This window comes from Lepisosteus oculatus, chromosome 15 (assembly GCF_040954835.1).
Source record: "Lepisosteus oculatus isolate fLepOcu1 chromosome 15, fLepOcu1.hap2, whole genome shotgun sequence".
Taxonomy (NCBI): domain Eukaryota; kingdom Metazoa; phylum Chordata; class Actinopteri; order Semionotiformes; family Lepisosteidae; genus Lepisosteus; species Lepisosteus oculatus.
The window spans coordinates 18,102,018-18,125,859 of NC_090710.1; the positions used below are offsets into that span (position 1 = coordinate 18,102,018).

Consider the following 23,842-nt stretch of genomic DNA (forward strand, 5'->3'; position numbering starts at 1 on the left):
CTTTTCAAGGCGTTATTTTGACTTTCCACGATTTTCATCGATTTACCTCAAACTAGGTCACTCGCTCTCGCGTCTTAAGCTCATTTTATATCCCTGTAGTTTCGTCCTCCAACAATAGGTGGCGATCTAATTATTTTCTGCTTCATATCGCGGAAACTTTCTCTTTAATTCTGACAACAAGCTTTGACATTGTGGGTTTCCCCGAGAAGCTGTTCTGGATAAGGTATAAATGTGCTTGAGAACGTTATGTCTGAATACATTCGTTAAAGTGTATCTGATTAAAGTTTAAAATCAATTTTCTTAATATCAGCGAATATGAGCCGTAGATGTGATGCGACTTAAGTGGTGTATAATATTTTTGTCGCTGTATAAATGTTATTTCAGGTACACAGATAAGTAGGTCGCTCTTTTCACACACATGCTTTAGCTTTCTAAAGTCCATTGTATTTGCTTCCGATTATTTTAAAGATAATTAAGCTCTTGCACCGGTAGCATCGCCTGTTCTTAAATTCCTTTCTGAAATGTATGCTAGTGGAACAGCTAATATCAGTATTATTAATTTTATACGTTCATAAATACTATTTCTATGGTGAAAATGAAAATTTATGCAACCTGTACATTGAGCTATAGTAGCATTTTTGTCATAATTGTAAAATGTATTACTAGTATAACCTTGAATTTTAAGTGGCCTGACCTTGACTTCCAAGTGTGTTTGCGTCTATATTATTAATTTGATTGAATACAGAAATACGTCTTACATTCTGCAGTATATTGAATTGAAATTTGATTACAGCCATTGCTTGAATTTTAGCCTATCTGTGGTGTACAGGTGATGCAAATTGAAGGTGTCTCATACAGTTGTGTTAGAAATATAAACAGACTAACGCAAAACAAACTTTTAGATGATGGGAAATTTTCTCAACTTTGAAGCACGATATTTCTCAGATAAGGTATTGCAGTGTTGTATGTTAATATTTTACAGTTTTGTTTTTTGATTGCTTTACTGCATATTGATAAGGTAACAAAATGAACTTGAATACATGTTACATTTGCTGGTGGGGAAAAATGATAGTAACAAAAATTAATGATGCACAGGTGCATTTCAGTAATATACAAGTACATTATTAACCGGTTTCTGTCTCAGCTGCTGATAAATACATTACAAATGATAAACTTTCTGGAAGAAATACATTTGTTTTACTTATTTTTAAATCCCGGAAGGGTAAGAATTAAAGTTTAAAAACATTCCAGAAGTATTTTGCTTTACAACACCAGAAGTCCAATTTCTAAAATATTTGGTGTATTTCAATATTTGTTTGTAGTCTTTCATAACAAATTAGAGTTACACACATTAGTTATATTGCGCTACAGAGTTTCATCTGTAGTGAAAACACAGATTTTAAGTTTGGGAGAGAGAAAAGGGTTCTGAGAAATAAGGCTGAGAAAGCGATGATCTTATGTTTTAGTTCAGAAGAATGTTGTTTTAGAACAGTATAAATATTAAACGAGCAATAACAATAAGCCAGTGACAGGGTTGGAATGTCCTCGGACCATGTCACAGAACAACTTCCAGGTGAGTGGGATAAGGCCTAACTCTTAGAGAGGTGAGTGTCTCCCAGGCAGGAGCTGTCCTGAAGTGGGTCAATACTGTATGTACAGTAAACCTCTTTGGGATGAAAAGCACAATGTCAGTTCCCGTTCAAGTTGTGAGGTGGCTTTGTGGCGTTTGTGACTCATGGTTTTGTTTGTGAACACCTGCCTCTCGGTGTAAAGAGATTGTGAACCAGCCAGCCCGTCCAACTAGTCCTGATATTTTTAATAAGAATCAAATGCAAATCACTGCACTCATGCGCAGGTGATTGAAATACCAGACCCACACCATTCTCAGCGGGAAAAATAAAGACGCTTAAGGGTATCCTCCTATCCGTCTGTGCTGGGTAACATTACTGCAGGAGCTTATTAAGAAACGTATTTGTCGTGAAGGGCTGTCTCATACCTTCACCTGACCTCCCAAGAGAGGAGGTCTTTCACACCTGTGGATACTGTACTGTGCACACATTTATTCATGTGTAGGTTACTCACCTGTGCATCTTGTCCATGCCATCCTGGAACTCACTGGGAGACGGGGACAGTATTGTTAGCATGACGCTGGAGCGGGGAGCTGAGTCAGCTGGCTTGGGCTGCAAAGGAACCAGGAAAGGTCAATTTAATACTGTGAAGTTGAAAGTAGAAACCGGTTGTCTGTCCAGCCTTCTTTTTTCTACTTTGCACAGTGGATGTAACCTTTACTTGTTCCTAAGCATTATTACCTTATTCATAATTCTTATATTGACATTATTGTTATTTTGAATTGTTTCTTGTTGTCTTTTCATATACATGCTTCCTAAGTTTATGTATTAACTGTTGTTGTGGATCCACAATCAGTCCGTATTGTTGTGTTTGTTGTTGTCCTGTCCATTGCACTGTTCCATGTTGGGTTACGGACCCCCAACCCACCTCTGGTTTTAAATAGGTTTTCAGCTATCCATCAGGGGGAGGTACTTAACCGGGCACGCACAGATTCACAGTCAGTGATAGTTTAGTTCTAGTCAAAAGTGTGACTTCAACCTTAAGCAAGCACACCTTGTCTTTGTGCTGTTCCCCAGCTCAGTTTTTCATAAAGCCTGTTAGCAGTGCTAATAGTTTGGCTATTACCTACGTTTCTCCTGTTTTTCTCACTTTTGTAAATATTTTTCTGCAGTGGAACACATTTGTGCACTATGACTGTGGATGCCCCTGTCCTGCAAGGGGGTAGGTTAGTCACATTTACAGGTATTATTCATTCACCTTAATGGGTCCCATATAAAGCGGTTCTTAAGAGATCTTTTATTTGTCCTATTACACGAGCTTCTTAATAAATCCTTAGACGTTTCATATGTACATTTGTATACACATACCTTAATCCTTAATACACAAACATCAACTAGGCATCCTTAATCCACAAATGCTGCAGTGAGTGATGATGCCCTCCTTCAGGAGTTTATGTTCAGGATTTTAAAGAGCCATGTGGTACTTCAATAAAACTGACTGGAAGATAATCCTCCTAAGTGCTTCCCTTCAGATGCACCCCTCAAACAATCCAGCGTTCTACTTAATGGGTCCCATATAATTATTTACATAATTAGATCATTTAAACCTCATCAGAAATGTTAACAGAACTTCTAATTAGGTTTGGCCAAATCAGCATGGGGTGCATTTTTATTCCAGCCATCAGCATAGCTAGGCCACCCAACAAGGAGACCATTGACAGAAAGGCTTGTTAACATCTGTGACACATTAGGATGGACTGTATCCTATGGTTAGAGAGTGTGAGGAGCACAGACGTGCTGTAGGTTAAATAAATCTTTTGCTTACACTGACAAAAACTCAAACAGCAGCTTTAATGAAATATATAAGATGTACAAGCAAAAGCTACGTTTAGCCTTGTTGTGAAACAGGAATGATTCCATGTTGGTAAGATGGAACAAAAAAAAGTTTTTTCTTGGTTCTCCAGCTCAAATGGGAGTGATATTATAAAAGGCTATTTACTTCGAGTCTTATTCCATCAGCCGTCTGGTTGTGCTCAGTTTGTGCTTTTTTTCCCTAAACCCACCACCATCCCCCCCAACTTTGGACTTTTTTTCTCACTGTCTTTTTTTTTCTGATTAGACAAAAACAAATTCTTACATTCACTAAAACGAATTAAAACACGAGAGAAAAGATTAATTCAATAACTTCCTACTGATATTCTTAACATCCATGCCATTCAAGTTTGTCTCTAATGGGCCTCAAACATTCCTATACTCAATAAGTTTCCCCTGTACTGTAAATTATATGAAATCTTTTCAAATTTAACTTGTGATACAGCCACTTTAATCCATTCTTTGTATGACGGTCCTTTACTGTCCACCCATTTTCGCAGTATTATTTTTTAGCAGTAATACAGAGTCAAGAAAGTATTTTTATACTGAATTGCTGCTTTAACCTTTGATAAATCACCAAGGATACATGTAATGGGAGTAAGTGGAATTGAGATATTTAGGTACCTGAGAGCTTTCCCCACTGTGGAGGTTCGAGCTTGAACATTAATTACATTTTCAAGCTGCATGACATCCCTGAAATTTTCAGCCTTAAAAAAAACATCAGAAATGTAGGCTGACAACAGTTTGACATAGGCCCAGGGGCTCTGCTTGCCTTGAACACAGAACTTGGTGAAAGCCTGGGCGGCCCAGTGGAACATTTTTGAGCAGCAGTATTTATAATCTGCATGAGATGTCAAGTATTCATTTTAGAGTTAACGTGCAGCTTGCTATGCTGGTTGAGAGATGGCAGTGGAAGTGTTGTGGGAGTTATCTGCAGCTGTATGTTTCCAAAAGGCATAAAAAAAGAAGCTCTTTCATTGTGGCTCCTAACTGTGTTACAGGCAGACTGGGGCTGCTGCGGTGCGATGGATCGCCAAGGGCTCCCAGCGAGCATGTCCGCATGTCCTCGACTTGACAAGCCTCCGCGGGGCTCCTCCTACTCCACACTCTTCTGGGGTCTCGTCCCCTTCCCAAGAGTCTTGGCAGCTGATGGCGTAGGTTCAGGCGCTCCTGCAGAAAATGCCGTGCAGCTACCACGATACATCAGCAAACCAGAGCTACCGGACACTGGCTGGGACCGAATAAAAGAACTCTTTGACAGGAGGTGAGTATAGTGTAATAATAATAATAAACTTTATTTTATATAGCGCCTTTAAAGGTGGCTTCTCAAAGCGCTTTACAGGATGACAATAACAATAAATACGAGAATACAACAATAAATAAGAAGAATACACAAGATAAAACACAATTACAATATATAGAGGAGACCATGGATGGTGGTACTAAGAAGAGCTGAGGGGTGAAGAATGGAACCAGTTAAGTAAAGGCTTTTCTGAAGAAGAGGGTTTTGAGTCAGGATTTGAAGGAGTTCAGAGAAGGTCACTCTCTGATATCATTGGGCAGGGAGTGCCAGAGCTTGGGGGCATAACAGGAGAAGGCCCTGTCACCCATACAATGTAGACGGGCTTGGGGGACAGTAAGGAGGGCAGAATTTGAAGAGCGGAGGTTGCAAGGTGGGGAGTAGGGCGATAGGCTCCAGGGCTCTCGCTTGCTGTCTCGAAATTGTGCAGTGATTTTTTTAACAGTCCACAGCACTGTCTAAGACACTGAGTTCAGTGACCACAAAGACGTGGAGCGACTAGATTGAATGGGTAACAGTTTTATGGTGAACGCTATAAGCTGGGTACCAGTGAAGTAATAAAAATAATAAAAACAGCAGAATATAGTATGATTCTGACAGTATTCCGTACTCGGTCATGGTGTTTGTTGCTGAGGATCAGAACCATAAACCTCTGAGGAAATGAGTAAAAATTTCCTTGGATGTAAACGCTTGCATAAGTCTCTCTTGTGCTGCACAGTTGCTTTTGACTCTACCACTGAAGAGAATTCGTAGTAAATAAAACATCTGTTTTGTAAAGTAATAGTTTCATTAAAATATAACTTGAATATAAAATTCAATTAGATTTAATCTTAAGTCATATTGTTTGTAAATTCAATTAATCATAATTTGTTTCATTATGCAGTAGTTACTGCCTGGCCCATTATGGATTAAGTTACCAAAGCCGTTACAAGTCTTTAAAACGCCACTACAAGGACCACTTGTGAAATACGTTAATTCCTGTGCAGTACCTGTGTAATGTACAGTACTGTACTTTATTAAAACATACCGAAAACTGAATATCTGCATAGCTGGGATGAGCAACTGAAATTGGTCTTTTCTGAATGAACCCATTCATTCTCTGATCACCATTGTTAACTCCAGAAGGTCCTTTAAAGGGAACTGCAACACTATTTTTATATTTCGGGGTTAGAAAGAATCAGCATTGATCAGTGCAATTCAAACCACAATAAAAGTCAAATGTACACAGTTAAATTTACATCACAAAATAGACAACATTTCCAGGTATGTGCAACACCATATTCTGAGATTCGGAATGAGGCAACAAAACGTCTGGTGATGTGATATTAATTCGTAAGCAGACATGTTTATAAAGGAAAGGAGAAGTATATTCTGTACTAAGGTTTTGATATTTAACTCGTTTCCAGGAGTACAGATCTCCCTGCTTATTTGTGTATTTTGTGATTTCTTCTATGCATTGGTTTTGGTGTTTATAACAAGTAGTGCCTGCTGTGACCTCTGGTTCCAGCATTAGAAATAGAACTGCTCTGGTTCCTCAGAGCTCAGCACCGGTGTTGAGCACAGCAGTATCTCGGAGAGCCCCTGTCCAATGCAGTGCACCTGTTTTGCAGCGAGATGCAGGCCTACCCTGAGGAGATTCTCAATATCGTGAAGAGTGGGTTAACGGCAGCAGTGGTGGGGATGGTTTATGGAGGGATCCCAGCCGCCAGACAGGCTAGAGAGCACTTCATCCAGCAGAGCCAGGCGGAGGTCTATCGCCACCAAGTGGAGGCCGTGGTAAGGTTTCTGACTGGAACTCAGGCTAAAGGATCTGGACTCACTTGAAGCAAAACGTGAAGTACAGTAACTTACACATCAGACTCCCCAGGCCATTAATATGACTTCTGCACAATTTCATAAACAGGCTCGCTTCCCTTACCAGTGTTTACTGTGTTGTATGCTCTGGTTTGAGCACTACTACCCTTCAGTAGTAAGGACACAATACCGTAAGTGTATTTAGTGTTAAAGGAAGTGATGCACTTCCTTTGCTATGTAATTGCAGTGGCACTTGACATTTCATGAGGGACAAGAATAAAAAGAGAAGGAAAGAAATACATTTTTCCATCACAACTTTCTGCGGTACACCCCCGTCATTGCTGATTGTTTTCTTTTTTGAGGACATTTGCCTGCAAGGGTTTTTAACTGGAACCCAGAACCTTTGTGAGGCAGGTGAAGTTGGTGTTCTGTGTGGTATCTTTCAGCTAAGTTAGACTCTGGCTCACTCTGCCACCCTGTGGCAAAAATAAGTGAAGTGATTCACAAATAAGTGGGAGGCATTTAGTTTTTACCAGGTGCTCCAGTTTCCTACTACTTTCCAAAAACATGCTGGTAACTTTAATTTGTGTCTCTCAATTGTCCCTGAATTTCTGTGTGCATTCCACAAGCCTTAACATGAATAAGCACTAACTTTCTAAAAATGGTTGGAATTAAGTTTTTGTTTCTAGCTGACTCCAAATCCTTTAAGATTTCTTCTTTGTGGAAGTTCTTACAGGTAATTTGTGACTATGTCATGTTTAGGGTGCGAGTTACTTACAGCACACATCCCGTCTAAAATTGTGTATTTATGGCAACCAGTATATTCTCGCTTTGTTGTTTTATGATCTCCACACGTGTTATCTGTTTAGGTTAGATACAGACTGGAAGTTCTGGGCCTGAGCTGAGGCTGTCATTCACTTGTAATGAACTAAAGAGCAATCTGTGGCTGATGTGTTCTTGTTCCTGTTTCCTTGGAAGAGGTCAGCCCATAACGCGGCGATCCGCGGATTTATCAGGTTTGGCTGGCGCTGGAGCTGGAGGGTTGCGGCCTTTGTCACATTGTTCAGGTGCGTACGCCGTGAGTCATAAGGGAGAGGATAACTCCATTCCGCGGGGGCGAAAGATGCATGGGCTGTGCAGCAGTAAGCTTTAATCTTTTCCCCTTTGTTACGTTATTTTGTTTTGAAAGTCATTGTGCAGAAGAAACTCCTAGGATCTTAGGACCTTTATCATTTTCTCTAATTTTCCTTTACCATCACCTTTTATTCCAGGAATCACAATGCTACATTTTTACCTCCCCAGGTCAGAACATGATGTTTGAATTGCACCGTGGTCTCATGAGTTTGCTTTAATATGTCTGATGATTTGCATGCCTTAGAAACACACACATGGGCACAAAGCACCTGCAGAGCACCTGCCTGCAGAAGGAGGCAAAAGACCTGTTCATAGAGAGAGAACTTTAACCCAGTGAAGTTACACCATATAATGTCTGAAGATTTGTAATACACAGGAGCGCCCGTAAGGTTAAAATGCAAAAATGTTAAAAATGAAATCCCTTTAGAAAAAAACAAGCTGCTGGTTGAGAGCCAAGTGTCTGTAACGTGCATGTCCTGTCGGGCGTTACAGAGAGTGGGAAATGACAGCACTGTAAGACTCAGCAGGTCTCACAAGCACGGCTTTGTAGCACGAAAAGCTTTATGATTTTTTTTTCCTTTAGCTATTTAAAGAGATACAGACGTCTACACTGTCAGTTCCTCCTTTTTAGGGAATCTTTGTTACAGAAATGTCAGACATCTTGTCATCCAGATGAATGATGGCATTTAATGTTACAACATCATTAAATCAGCCCCTCTGTTTTCATTGTATTTACCACATTCCCCGATCATTTGTAATGTGGAGCAAAGGGTGATGTGTGTTTTTACTGTACATCCTAGCCTGACCAAAAGTCAGACTGCATGATGCCATTTTAATGATTATAATTATTTTATTTCTTTGAAATAATGTTTATAGTTTAATTAAAATAGAAGATTTGGATTGTATTTTTGTTCCTGATACATGTATAAACCTGCAGAGTTAAACCTCTTCTCTTTCTTGTTATTTCAGCACGGTGAGCACTGGTTTGTCTGTTTACAGAGATAAAAACAGCCTGAGTCATTATTCTGCTGCAGGAGGTGGGTAGAAATAAAGTACAGTATGACAGTAGATAATTTTATTCTGTCGTCCTCAAATTGATTTTTTTTAAAGATCATTTTTCTCTCTTTAGCAATTACAGGGGGCTTGTTTAGGCTGAACATGGGTTTGAGTGGCATGCTGGCATGCAGTGCCATTGGGGCAGTCCTTGGGTGAGTAGTCACACTGGCTAATGAGTAGGACAGACAGTGTTCCCACTGAACAGCAAATGATTTTTAGGCTCAGCTAGACACAGATTTATGTTTCCGGATTTTTTTTAACGGATGGACTCAATTAAGGCAAGAATTAAGGATCTCTTTAATTCGCACAGACTTTTCTCCACTCATTTTTGAGATAGTGTACTTTTGCTAGAGATGCTAATAGAGATTTTCAAAATATCAGTCATCGACATGTTTAACTAATTTCGATCCAGTGTACAGTAAGTGACACTGCCATGTTCAAACCAGTACAAACGTTAACAGGAGAAGCACTTTTCTTATGTCAGCAGCCATATCACCCTGCAACTCACAACTGGCAACCCACTGAAGCTAAGCAGGTGTGAGCCTGGTCAGTACCTGGATGGGAGACCTCCTGGGAAAAACTAAGGTTGCTGCTGGAAGAGGTGTTAGTGGGGCCAGCAGGGGGCGCTCACCCTGTGGTCCATGTGGGTCCTAATGCCCCAGTATAGTGACGGGGACACTATACTGTAAACAGGCGCCGTCCTTCGGATGAGATGTAAAACCGAGGTCCTGACTCTCTGTGGTCATTAAAAATCCCAGGGCGCTTCTCGAAAAAAAGAGTAGGGGTGTAACCCCGGTGTCCTGGCCAAATTTCCCCCCTGGCCTTTACCCCATCATGGCCTCCTAATAATCCCCCTCTATGAATTGGCTACATTACTCTGCTCTCCTCCCCACTGATAGCTGATGTGTGGTGAGCGTTCTGGCGCACTATGGCTGCCGTCGCATCATCCAGGTGGATGCTGCACATTGGTGGTGGTGGAGGGGAGTCCCCATTACCTGTAAAGCGCTTTGAGTGGAGTGTCCAGAAAAGCGCTATATAATACAATTATTAATTAATTATTATTATTATGGCCATTAAACAGTTTGTACAGTATATTTGGTGTGAAGTTCTGATGAATGCCATTCAACACATTGTTTCCTTCCATCTATTGCTCACTAAATTATTAATACTGTTTTGTCTCTTGCATGTGTAAATCACTTATTCTGTGAAGTCCCTACATTTATGCCTTGGGTTAAGTAACCACTTAGTCTTAAGTGATCATTTTGGAACTGTAATCATTGTGATGAGAATACCGATACTGTGTCTGTTAATGTAGAGATTGAGTCCATTGTACTGTAAGAAGTTGTATGAATATGTTCCACATTTGATTTTTAGCTGCAGTGTTATCTCTGGTTTTAAATGTAGTTTATTATTGTGGACGATCCATACAGAGTTTGCATGTATTTTGGCTGAACAAAGTGGATTTTTAAGTTTTTTTGGAAGGTAATTGTCCTAACAACACTACATAAACAAAACAGCCTATTAACAGAAGTAACAAAATCCTCCCATTATATCATTTTCATCTGCTGGAACCCTGGTGGTTGTTGTTCACGTGTGCTAAGGGAGGCAGAAAGGCTCAGCAGGGGTCCTGGAAACTGCGAGCCGTCTCCTGGGATTCGTGGCTGAGGGCTCTGGGCCGGCCCGGCCCACTGCAGCTCTGTCCCTGATGGCATGCAGCTGCCCACAGCCTCTTCTCCCCCAGCCTGGAGGAGCTGTGTGCACTGTGGCAGCCAGCTGCTCGCCCCACACCTCCTGGCTCACAGCTGCACCTCTGGCCCCGCAGTGCTCACTCAGCGTTCTGTGCCCCCCAGACACCAAATTAAGCCACACCACACACCCTCGTCTTCCGGGCAGTCCCCAGAAACGAGCCCATCTGTGGGGCAGGAGGCTACATTCTGCTGGGGGAGCAGCTGCTGCCCTGACAGAGCTGCACAGGAGTCGGGAGAGTTTTTTTCCCCCTCCCCCCCAGACTGTGTTTTGTCTTCTCCAGCCACAGTGAGGGAGATATAGAGTTTGCTCTTGATGCAGTCCTGTGCTGTGTTTTCAACTCAGCTCTGAGTCAATCTGTAAGAACAGGAGACAGAAAACTCTTCCCTTTCCTTCACTGATGCAGCTTAGAACTAAACAACAACAAAAGTACATTCAAATCTCCCTTTTGTTTCTGACATACACTCAATAATGCGATTGATTTTTAATTCAATCCAATTAATGGAAACCGACCTAAATACACTTTTGTGAACAAAATTCTTAAATTTAGTCACAGGTGTTCAATAAGTGGGAATATACAGTTAAAGGCTTAGGCTCTTGGCAGAATATGCTTTCTAGGCTGTGGCAGTTAAAGGAAGATATCCGTCTCAGTCCGACATCTCATTTTCTTACTGATTCAGTGGCCCTGAAAAAGAACAGAATTCGGTCAGAAATGAAAATAACATTCTCTGTTGCCATCAGTTTGTCTTCCTGAATACCACTTAATAGGCCAAAAGACCTTGAAGAGAACCTGAACCCTGTAAAGATGTGTCCTTCCAAGTAATTGTATCAAAGTGCTGAATGGCTGGAACCTTAAATGTGTAAGCAGAAGCAACAGTTGTAAAGGCTGCACTATTAAAGTGGATCTGCAATCCTAAATTCTCTTACCAGAATTAAATCTTGGTAAAACAAAATTAATGATATCACAAAAGTTTACAAATTAAGAATTAAGCACAAAATCGTGAACTTAGTGAAAGTACTATAAGTTGCCATGTTGTCCCTAGCTACTAGTTATTCAACACACATTTCACCACAGAAATGTTCCAATGTGAGTTAATGCAGAGTTAACAAGTAAGTAGTACTTATGGCAGTAAGTCAAAAGCAATATTTCTGTTAGATTAAAAGAGATGTATTCACAAGCCTGCTTGTTTACAATGTAATAGGGCTGACTCACATCACCAGTTTTGGTGCCTCATTCTGAATATGGCACTGAGCATACCTGGAAATGTAATTTGTTTTGCGATGTCAATTAGAGGTTTTACACATCACTGTGTACTTTTGACTTTTATTGTGGTTTTGAAATATATTAAACAGCGTTCGTTCTTTTCTAACCCCGAAATATAAAAATAGCATTGCAGTTCCTCTTTAAATACAATAGGACTTTAATAAAAGAACAGGAAAGGTTTCCAGCAAATGAATTTGAAAAAAACCCTTTTAGCCCCCAAGCACTTCCTGCTCCTTGTTGTAAGAAGCGTCTTCTTCTCCAGGGTCCCGGCAGGGGCGCTCATGATGGCCGTGCAGAGGCTGACTGGCGAGACTCACCGGGAGCGCAAGAGGAGGGAACGCAGGGAGCTGTACGAGCTCAAGCTGGCTGAGTGGTAGGGAAATGAAACCATTAAAACATTGCAAATGGAGGTTCAAATACACGCTGGTGACATATCTGGTTTTGCGATGCTCTCATCTTAGCTTAGGGTTGCACCGCAAGATCACAAAATAAATCACTTGAATGTGGTACATATTATGGTACAGCGAGTGCAAAAAGGCAGTTTTCTTATGCATCATAAATAAAAATAATAATGAGATAGGTGTCATGGATCTCAATTATATTTGCGAAATGTGTTTTAGTTATTCCTAAGTGAAATTTTAAATAACATGGTAAGCAGGTTTGTGCCCAATCTTACATCGAGACATGAAAAAGGTTTCTTATAAGGAAGTTTTTCGTTTGGCTCCAGAGACATTTAAAATTTTTCAGCAACGCAGTTTTCCAGGTGTTGCACAGCGATGCAGAACAGCATGTGAATTTGAAAGTGCCTCATAGAACGGCCCCTCTCGCTCTCTACTTTAAGGATTTTTGATCAAATTAATTTTACCCCTTAAGAAAGATTTTTCCAGCTTCCACAGACATTAACCCTTATATTATTTTCTAAGTTGCCCATGATTAAAGCATCTGTTAAGCATATATAGTAATAACTAATAATTTTCGACTGGTGTATGGGCAAGCTGACCACTGTAGTTTATTGTAAGTTTGTTATTTACAGGAACCAGCTCAGGTGAGATAGATAAAAACTTAATCTTAATCTTGCTGACATACAGTGTTGATCACTGCTGATTCTAATGAGCATGTCTGTCAGGCTGTCCGAGAAAAGAGAAGTTGTCATATAATGGTATATATATATAAAGGACCTGTGTAATTCTTGTTCAAAGAAAAAATTCCTCAACACAGTAAAGGAATTGCAAAAATAAGAAGACTTCACTTTAAGATGTTTTTCTTGAAAGTGTCAAACCTGAAACACTCTTGTTTCTTCCTGCATGATTTTGAAGAGCTGTCACACATAAATGCTTCAAAGCTGAATCTTTCAGACACCTGAACTAATGAAGATAACAGGATTCACATGCAGCCCTGAGAAGTCTTGTCAGTTCTATTTCCCTGTATTTCTCTCTCTTCCAGGAATGCTCGGCTAAATGTGACGGAGGGACTTATTGACGAAATGAGTAAAGTGGAGGACGGTTCCATAGAGACAGACCTGGACAGAATTGAAGAGCTTCTAAACCTTCCCAGAAATGAAGAAGCCTCTGCCAGCAAGTGATTTGTATTTTCACTGGGTAACAGTCCAGTGTCCCCCTTTATTTGGTGGTGTTTAGCCACTTTTAAGGGTTACCTATTTGGCTCTTTAAGAAGACTTCTTGTCTCATGTTTTCCTCACCTCTTTTTTTGTAACCAACCTATCCTCAGAGAGTTCCCCAGGTATACGACTGAAAGGACATACTGTGGAGGAGCAAGCGTTTCACCTTCATTTTCCTCAGGACTTTGCAAGAACCTTGCTGGAGTTCTGTCAGTAGAGGGAAGGCTGTACAGGAAATGTGCCAATACAAGAAATCCTGTTTACTTGATCCATGGACAGTGGAGAGTGACCAACATTATCCATAATCAATAACAGTGTCACTGCCATTGTCTCACTGGAAGAGAGAAATGGTCAAAGCTCGGTGTGTTTGATTGACAAAAGAGCTTTACATTTTATATTCTTTGTGTAGAATGATCTTGAGAAAAGGACATCAACAAGGAGAAAATAATGGACGTTATACCTGGTGTACTTTTACACAGACCAGATATACTGTACATTTTAACAAAGTCACTCTGTAACATTGTGATTTTCTAGCTATTTTAGGCTTTGTAAATGCTAAATTGTCCCTTGTAAAGTACCCTCGCTTCAATGATGTACAAATACTGTAACAAGTGTGAACAATTACAAGAAATTTGTAAAAGAATTATCATTAGATAATGTGGATAAGTGCCATTATTTATCCTCAAGGCAGAAAAAAGACAAAACGATTGAAAACCTATGAAGAGTAAAGAATTGAAAAGTGTTTTAACATTAATGAATTGTTTTTAATTTGTTTTTTTGTATGCAGGGGAACTAAAATAGTTTTGTGTATATTGCATCAATCAAATTTGTGCGAAAACAAATCCTTGAAAGACAGCAATTAGTCATAAGTCTATCTTCCATAGACCTTTAATTTGAATACAGTCAATAGAAGACATTGCAGGACAGGCAGTGTAATAGCGGGATTCCTAATACATGGGGCAGCACTTTTTTTAATCTGACACATGCCCTGAGAAGACTGACTCTTCCATCATTTTCAGCTGAATTTGAAATGACAAGTTTGTTTTGTAAATAAGGTAGGGTGTCTGGATCTTATGGGCTGTATCTCAGTGTAGGAATACAGTAGTTCTAGGTTGTGTCTAATTTCTTCTAGGATGAATCTCATTAGTTTGGATTGGCTGTTATAGCTGTACATTTCAGTGGAATACTGTATGTTGAATTGCAGGTACAGGTTTCTGCATTTATGCCGATTTAGCAAAGGAACAATTAACAATTCAGTGGTTTGTGGGAGCACTTTGCCACACACCAGCTCTGCAAATGCCATCACAAAGAGGAAGCTAGAAGATGCAGCGATTAAGAAAAAAAGGACTTCCCAGTACCCCCAGGGAGCTTCAGACTTGTAAATAGCTTTGATTAAGCCCTTGATAGACCAGAAGCTGCACACCGCTTGCTTATGGCAAACTGCGGATTAATTTCTAGATGGGGTGGATCTTCTTTAGGTAGAAGAAAGAAGTGCTAAGTGCTGGGTTTACTATTTGCAATTAGACGATGTGTTTAAATTGCTTAATCTACTTGTGCCCTGTCCATTTGACTGAAGCCTCAAAATCTCTGTTACAGAGCTTATAATCTTAAAGAAAATTGAAACCAGAAGGGCACCAAATTTGATCAGTTCATAGACTTTGAACAAATTCCATGTGAAGGCATTTCAACTTGTGTCAATGGGAATATATTGGACTAAAAAACTTAACTGATCTGCAAATGATAAAAAAGCAATCTGACTGATCATTTACTATACTTCAAGTCAACATTTCCCCTGTGCGCCTCTCAGATTCTAGAAGAACATTTGGAAAGAGAGATGCAGTAAAGCATTTTTATAAAATGCCAGTAAACGCGTACGTGATCCGCAAAGGAAAGCAAATAAATGTTCCCTTGTTTAAGTGGGGGATTTTCCTGGTTTAGCTAGTCTGACCAGTGAGAAGTTTAATGAGGCCATTGTTGTCATAGAAAAGGTAAACAATAGAATTGAATTTGGTTCCAAAACTGCTAGGAAATAATGAGTCTGCTTTTCTTCCATTCTGTTGCTGGTCAGTCAGCACAGGTGACTAAAGACTTAAAGGAACAGCCCAAGAAAGTGGGAGTAAAGTTAATACATGAAATGTCACTGAGCGCTGAAGGAAATAGAGACAAGTAAGCTCGCTAGAATTACTTATTTTATTTAGTTGGTAGGATCTAACACAAAATAAATAGATCAAGAATTGACATTCTGAATATTACAGTGCAGTACAGTAACCCTGCTGCATGAAGTTACAGAATGCTGTCTTTTAGAAAGAATAATCACTGTGTTCATGGGAGAGAGAGAAAATGAATGTCTGCTTGAGTTTTCTTTTTTGTAGTACACTATTTACATGTACTGCAAATGGAATACAAAGATATGATGTCCAGTGATCCAAAACATGTTTATATTCAGTTTTCTGAGACTTGATGTTCCTCCAGGACTGGAGTTGGAAACCGCTAACATAGGATTAACAAATGGCTAATGTTTTCAGGAGCCATATTCTTTTAGAGGTGAACAGTAATAGGGGTATTTTGATTTTTTTTCAGAACGTAGATTCAGAATGTAGATTCACTGCAAGGAAGCTAAAACATTATAAACAGTTTTAGCTTAGTTTTTAGTTTAGTTTTAGTTAAGAACCAAGCACATAAGTTCTGAATATATCACAATTTATTTACATGTTTGTCAGTACAGCAGGTACAGTATTACAATAATCAAGCCTGTGAAACACAAAAGTATGTGTATTTGATGATACAAGGATATGTTGCAGTATTTTAAAGGTGTCAATTTCATCCTTGTATGTGCATGTCTTGCACATGAGCCTCAAATGCAAGACTCAAATTAAAGATGATACCAGGCTTCCTGACCTGAGTACTTGGACTGATTCCAATAGAATCACCTGTAAATTTAAGTTGTTAGAGTTGTTGAGGTGAGTCAGTCAGCATAACCTCCATTTTGTTGATCAAAAAACATTTTATTACATCTGTTTTATAACATCATCTAATCAGTGTGAAAAGGTAGAGAGTCCCATTAGGTCAGATTGCATGTTAACAAATTTGAATGTAATCAACACAGGAATGAAAACTGATACCATACCTGTGACAATTACCTGACACATACCATACCTGTAACATGTACAGACCAAATAGAATGAGACCAAGAACAGAGCCCTGTGGGACGCCAGATATGGCCAAATTGAACAAATTGTTTTCTATCGGATAAGAGTTAAACAAGGATAAGTCATTCCAGTAATATGACTACTAATTGTTAAGCAGGCCTGTGTCTATTTACGCCTTTATTAACAAGCAAGAACTGCAAAATTAACCACATACTGGATGGAGCAATTCCAGATCTTAATGAATCATTAATGGTAAGTGATATTGGATAGAGAAATACATTTTTTTAAGACAGAACGTGGAAGAACATGTAAGAAAAATAATCCTTAAAATGAAATCCACCATATTCCTGGGATGTTTTGCAGTTTTTGAAGGTGACCTGGAGTGTAATGGTTGGTTCAGCTGAACTGGTGTTGAGAAGGTCTTTGGAATTTGAAGTGGTGCTAAGAAGCTATATTCCCATAATACACATAATGACTTATTAATTGCATATTTTGTCCATCCATTTTCTAAACACTTCATCCAGTTCAGGGCTGCAGGGGAGCTGGAGCTTCAGCGAACAACGGACAAAGGCGGGGTACACCTTGGATGGGACGCCAGTTCATTGCAGGGCACACACAAGGTCCAATTTTCCAATGAGCCAATTAACCTACTAGTATGTCTTTGGACTTTGGGAAGAAACCAGATGACTCAGGGAAAACCCATGCAACACTTGGAGAACATACAGACTCCATGCAGACTCCATGAAATAACACCGAGGGCACCAACACCGTTGGGCAACGCATACCACTGTGCCACCCTGCATATTTTGTCTTGGTAGAAAATACAAACACATCCTCCTGTACAAGATATGCAAAATATGTATTTTATATGGGATGCATATGTTGATCAAAAGACAAAAATAACATATACAGGAATATATATTTTATAATCACAAAGCTAACTTTCAGTCATGGTGGACTTCTTAGTATTAATTTAGGTTAGCAAGTCTAGAACTATATGCTAATTGTGTTTTTGAAACTAACCCCTATGAGACATCCGAGAGTAAGAGAACTGTTCCACCAGAACTGGAGTTTCAAAAAACTGAGAGCAAAGTGCAAATGCACTCCTCTTGCAACAGTGTGACAAGATACACAAGCCTGATAAATGTAACGCTACGGGGGCTCAGGCGGGCGCCCTTGCCACATTAGGTCGGCCCCTGCACCGTCCGGGGCTCGAACCCGGGACTTCCGCGTCTCTCTGCAGCGACCTAGCCCCGTGAGCCAAAGAGAGATCTCTCTACAGCCCAGTAGCTGTGGTCCTGCTATTACAGGGAAGGGCGGTGACGTCACCCGCTCTGGTACGCCGGCTCTTACACAGTGCCTGTCGGCCGTAAGCGTTACAATATCATATCACCTTTTCAGCTATACCTGAGCTGTTTCCACAGGAAGAGCAAAAAGACTGGCCTGTGGCCATTCCTAGTCAGTTGAGATGAATGGGCCAAATGGCCTTCATTTGTTCATGACCTTTCCTAAGTTCTTACACGGCAGGTGTCTCGTGCGATCACCATGGGTGGTTACAGGGTCGATGGAGTTATACTGTAACATCAGAAAACAGGCTTGAGCAACATTATAAAAATGCTACCCTTTATCATATTTAGCATGTTTATGGTATACTGTAATCTCAAGGCACCTACAGTATGACAAACAATGAGATGTACACATTTAAATACAAACAGTTAATCAAAATTAAAAGATGTGTATAAAAAGAGTTTTAAGGTAGGATGTGAAAGTGCTGACAGACTTGCATGATCCCATATGAGCTGGGAGATGGATCCAGAGTGTTGGAGCACCAGAGCAGAAAGCCTGGTCTCCCAGTGTTCACATCCTCTTTGTGGGAACTGGAAGAAGTCCAGAGTCTGAAGAGAGCAAGCAATGTCTATCTATTATAGGGAGTAGTGTAGAGAGAATAGAGGAGTTTATTGCCATATGTACATTGGACAGCAATATGTACATTAAAATTCTTATTTGCGATGATCTCTCGGGACACGCACGGTACAACAGACAACACCACACAATGTAGACAGTACATTACAAACATAATAAATAATAATAATTCATTATTATTAATAACATTTAGAACAATAAATATGTTTGCAGAAATATAAATAAGTAGTCGTGGAAGAAAAACATGATAGACCATGCAAAAAGTGCATATTGCAGAAGTGAATTGAGTCTGAGGATTTGTACTTAGCTGTGTGGGTACTGCAGTTACCATTTCACAGATGTAGAAGGTGCTTAAGGTGCTTGGCAGTTTTATGAAAATTGTATTCTGAAATACAGTACAAGAAACTTAAAATAGGTAGTTTGTGCGAGTTCTGTATATGCTTGAACCTGTTAAAAACGTTTGCCAATATATTTGTATTCAATAACATGCACTGCATTAGAGTGAAGCCTGGAAAAAAAAACATGCAGGTACAGTGTTAGCTACCATCCATTAAAGATTGATTTTTAACACTTCTTATAGCTATTCATCACTTATCTTTGTTACACCTGAGAACGTACAAATCTTCATTTTAATTGTACCCTTAAGAAGTACAGGAATTTGCAAAACCCGGAAAACAATGAACATTTTAATTTGCATGCATACATTCCACACTGTACATTCATTAAAAGGTGTTGGATTACTGAACTAAATAGCTGCTTGCATAATACTGTTCTGTTTAATTCTTTCAATGCACAAATCGTGCATTCCAGAAGGAGAAAGAAGTCCTGCCCATGGATGGTGTCTCACAGGTTTGACACCTGAAGTCACAGTTGAGCTCACTGGCTGGGTTGTTAACAAATTAGCTCTACGCAGCACATGTAAGCACTGCATGTAAGTATTAAATCTTGTCTCCTTTTATCAAACAGAGTACATAGTGCTTATGTAGTGTAATTCCAGATGTAGACTGTGCACTCTTCAGTAACAGCATGTGGGTTCATTTGCTGAAACAAAGTCTCTGCTCCTGAAGATTTACAGTATCTGTTTTTCATCTTTGTTGCTTCATTCCGTCTTTCTTTAAAAGTATTCAGAGTGATGTTTTAGAATTGAAGTTTCTGTTTAAATCAGTATTTTATTTTCTTAAGAAGACCTTTAGAGTTTTAAGTATTTTTATCAATATTTTGTAAGACCTTTCTGGTGCTTTAAAATGAGGCTTTATACAGGAACTCCACTCCACTCCCGATATACTGTAATCAGAAGCATTGTTGTCAGTATGGCCAGAATTTATGTGTTTTTTTTAAAAGGATTTAAAATTTTTCAGTACAGAAATACTGTCAAAAATAACGATCAAAAGAATCTGTATTTGTAAAGTAAAATTTTAAAAAAGTTACAGACAAAATTATTTGGCAAAAGAGTTCCCTATATCATTTATCTTTTTGACGTTTGGGAATTCAGCACTTACAATACTGTATGTCTCTCAGTATCTATGAATAAAATTAATGACAGTATGGCTATAATAAACATAGTTTAATTTACAAAGTATATTAAATCAAATTAATTACTTATGAGTAATAGCTTTTCAAATAAAGGCCTTTTATTATTTTTTTAGTATTATAACAAATACTATATTTTAACAAGAAAAACATATATACAGTAGCATAAGGCTTACTAACCTCTCTGACAGAGCAAAACTAATCCACATATTTTTTAATAAAGGAAATAAATCTTCTATTACTTTTCCAAAGCAAAGCATATTATAAACAAATTAAAGAAGTACCTAAAACAGGCCATTTTTATGCATATTTATCCAAGTGTTGAATTCCCCCTAGAAAAAATGAGTAGAAAAATGCATTTTGTCATCTTTTTAGGAACACGTTTTCTAAAGGTTTCTGCAGTTTCTGTTTGCAAAACATAATGCCTGGGACATTCAGCTGTGTCTGGGAATGCCAGAACTTTATAATTATCCTAGGAAGGAAGGATTTGTGGGAGTGTGGAAGATGTTACCATGACTTCTTTCAAGAAAACATCTGGATAAGCTCCTCAGATTTTAGCTCAAATAAGTTACGAATTACCAAAAGAACTAAATGGGACAAGTGTGCTCTCATTTGTAAGCTTTGTTATGTACTTAAGTACTGTAATTGAAAAAAAAGAATCCCCTTTTCTGCTCTTTGCAGCAAGAGCCATGGTGAACAGAACAGAACTGGACTTGCTTCTCTGGCACTTCCTGGAGCAACGCAGAAACTACACGAAGCATGACAATGATGGGCGCTTCAGTGTCTGGAACACCATATACGTGGTCGTCATCGTTGGGATTTTCTTTGGCTTTGTCTTCTTTTCTCTGATGACCGAAAACTTCTCTGAGAACATCAACACGGAGGTGCTGGGGTACTACAAATACTCCAAAAACCTCCAGAAGAAGGGTTTCTTCACAAAGACGAGGCAGATGCCTTCCCTGGTCATTGAAGACGGAGCCATTTCCAGCACAAGCAAAACCACTGTGGAAGAGAACAGCTCCACCGTCACGAGCACCAGGACACTTGAGGAGCTGTCCGTCACTCAGGTGTAGATCTCGGAGAGGAAGCAACCTGGCTCATGCTAATGAACCCCACTCAAGAGATGTGGACTGACTACAGAAAATGAGTAACCCCTGAGGAGCATGGCTTAAGCATATCAGTGACATATCAGTAACATGTCTTTCTATGTCTTGATCATTCACATAAGAACTACTTAAATATTTCCTTATGGTTACATAAAATAATGATTAACAGTCTTAGTCTTTGTGTTTTAGTGCAATTTGCTTATGATGCCTATAATTAAATATTGTAATTACTGTAGGCAGAGGTGCAACCAAGCATTTTTTTGTTTTCTGTTAGAGTATGTCTTTTTATAGTGTGCACATTTTCATTATACAGTAGTGACATGACATATATGATATGTATATAGTAAAGTGCTGCACATGAATCCAATAAAATAAAAATAGGTATTTCCAGGAGTCTTCTCCTGTGGAGATATGTCTATGTGTTTTCCCTGTATGCAGTAATGTCTTCTTCGATAGACACAGAGGTTTGAAGGTTCCATTACTGTATAATCTCTTGCCAATTGCCAATATGGAAAAATATTTTCTAAAATATCTTGTGGTTTGACTTGTGAAAGCAACTGGCACTTGACATAGCTGAAATGTGAGATCTGCTCACCCTTGTTTTTATCAGGCCAGAAAGGGAGCTGTGATCTTCAATCATTGGCTGCCTTGTTTGGTTGTTACCATCGATGTGAGGAATGAAATCTCAGCATTCAGTCAGGCACACCCATGCTGAGTTCCACCTGAAAACCTGTCAGACTGAAACTTTTCATCCTGTCACTATTGTTTCTGCTTTGTTATTCATAAATAAGGTAAAATTAACTCTTAAAATCAAAGTCCTGTAAGAGTAGGTGCAGTGTTAAAGATTTATGAAAATACTCGATTTTTATTGTAAGGATCTAAAGAAGAATACAGTTGCAGGCCATCTTTGTGATGCACAGAAATGTTATTCCTATAAATTTCTCATCAGATTTTCAGAATTATGTTCTTTGTTTTTACTGTCCATGTATATACTGAAGGTGTAGGACTGCAGACAGTAAACAGCTGAATGTTAGAAATACATTTTTTGTCCAGTGATAAAAATAATTAAAGTTTCCAAACTTTCTATGTAATGTTAATATGCTGCAATATCCAGTGTGGCAAAGCTGCTTATTCCAGGTAATAGTAGAGACAACCAGGGATCTCTCCTTAGAGCACAGGATGCAGGACAACATGTACATCATTTACATCTTCCAGACAATATGGGGAAGCAATAAAAAGGGGTACTGTATATGCATTGGTAGGATGTATCGTTAAAAGTGCACAATTTAAATCATGGGAATTTAGATTAAAATTGTACAATGCACTATATGACGTCATTATGAAAACTACACACAACTGTGGTCACTGTGATAAAGAAAAAACAATGTTGCTCCATAATCAGCCCAGAGAAGAGCGACTAGATACATCCCTAAGGGTTTAAGGGAATGTCCTACACTGACCAGTGCTTCCTAATAATGCCCCCAGTGAAAGCAAACAGCGTAGGTCTGGGGACAGAGCCTTGAGGGACTCCAAATGTGATAAATATGAACATGCATCATTTATTTCAGTTTACTAGATATGTTTCAAGATCCCAATGAACTTTTTTTAAATTAACATTGGACACAAACACAAACCAGATGACATGAGTGGATACTACTTGGAAGTTCTTTTTAAAACCAAGAACAGGAGGCATTTCTTCATGCAAAGGGTTGTGGGAGTCTGGAACAAGCGAACTAACCATGTCTTTAGACCTGATGCTGTGGCTTCGTTGGAGAAAAGGCTGGATGAGACCTTTGGATCAATTAGCAACATTCAAACAGAACAGGTAGTCTGAATGGTCTCCTCTTATTTGTAATTAGCTCTTAACACTCTGGATTGAACATCATTCCAATACAGTGTGCAGAAACACATGCACTCTTAGAGACACCAATTTCCCCAATAAGCATATGTTTGGTACCAGATCCTGGAGATAGCCCACATGGGCAAACCACACACAGAAGGTGCCCCTGTCCAGTCGTATTGAATATGAAGCCCAATCTTTTGGGCTGCAGCATCACTACCTGTTACACTCAACATTAAAGCTGATGTTTCTACATTTCTGAAAAATATAGTATGTCATTTATATTAAAAGCATGCACGTCCTGTGCTCATTTAGATCTTGAAAGACCATTCTCTTACCTCTGTATAACATAAAACAGACACAATATAAGAAATTATTAGGAAAAGATTCATGTTTTGTATGTTTTGAGTCACCTTGTACAATAAAACACAGTATGATTAAAGCACCGAAGAGGATCAACCACACAGCGGTTATTGTGAATATTCTCCTCTCTTGCTTCCTTCTGGCTTTGTTATCCATCTTAATGTACGTACCAATGAGCGGAGTTTTGATCTTAATGTTGGGATTTTATGAGAAAAATTGATTAGTTTTGGATAGCAATCTCTATTCCATTACAGCTCTAGCATTGTCTCAGATGGTTATTAAGAAGTCTGATGCTAAGCCAATCAATCAGGCCCTAGTAAAAGGGCTGGTTTTCAACAACCTCACATGAGGGTAGAGGGATCCTCATCGCGTTTTCCTGTTTGAAGAAGACAGTTACACTTGAGTCACAGAAGCAATAATGAACACGTCCATAGCTGGGGTGCAGAGTTGTCATCACATTCACAAAAGCACCATGCTTCGTCAATTACTGAATGCTTTGAAAACCAAGGGCTTTAAATTACATTTTATTCATTCATCATGAAACATCCATTTATTTATTTCAAGGATGTTTTTTTTAGT

The 23,842-nt window shown here is 39.1% G+C and overlaps 1 protein-coding gene and 1 long non-coding RNA gene across 4 annotated transcripts; both read left to right on the plus strand.

Annotated features, from left to right (window-relative positions):
- Window positions 1-156: 156 nt before the first annotated feature.
- timmdc1 (translocase of inner mitochondrial membrane domain containing 1) lies at window positions 157-14,221 on the plus strand. Of its 3 annotated transcripts, none has more exons than XM_015363976.2 (8): window positions 157-223; window positions 4,442-4,704; window positions 6,351-6,516; window positions 7,513-7,601; window positions 8,638-8,705; window positions 8,798-8,876; window positions 11,997-12,107; window positions 13,178-14,221. In XM_015363976.2, exons 2-8 carry the CDS (start codon window positions 4,466-4,468, stop codon window positions 13,314-13,316), a joined length of 891 nt encoding a protein of 296 aa, XP_015219462.2. In that variant the 5' UTR covers window positions 157-223; window positions 4,442-4,465; the 3' UTR covers window positions 13,317-14,221. The 3 variants fall into 3 exon arrangements, with proteins under 3 accessions (XP_015219462.2, XP_069035084.1, XP_006639151.3); XM_069178983.1 differs by lacking the exon at window positions 157-223 and adding an exon at window positions 1,538-1,573; XM_006639088.3 differs by lacking the exon at window positions 157-223 and adding an exon at window positions 2,755-2,790.
- A 5,007-nt stretch (window positions 14,222-19,228) lies between these two features.
- Window positions 19,229-21,472, plus strand: LOC138223128 (uncharacterized). Its single transcript, XR_011181638.1, has 2 exons — window positions 19,229-19,355; window positions 20,636-21,472. It is a non-coding gene; the product is annotated as an uncharacterized lncRNA (long non-coding RNA).
- Window positions 21,473-23,842: the final 2,370 nt, after the last annotated feature.

Excerpts from the sequence above, each read along its gene's own strand:
- timmdc1 (XM_069178983.1), top strand. The coding sequence starts at position 1,553 with ATGTCACAGAACAACTTCCAG. Across the intron at positions 6,517-7,512 it reads GCCACCAAGTGGAGGCCGTG|AGGTCAGCCCATAACGCGGC; the intron begins GTAAGGTTTCTG and ends TTTCCTTGGAAG. Across the intron at positions 7,602-8,637 it reads GCCTTTGTCACATTGTTCAG|CACGGTGAGCACTGGTTTGT; the intron begins GTGCGTACGCCG and ends TTGTTATTTCAG.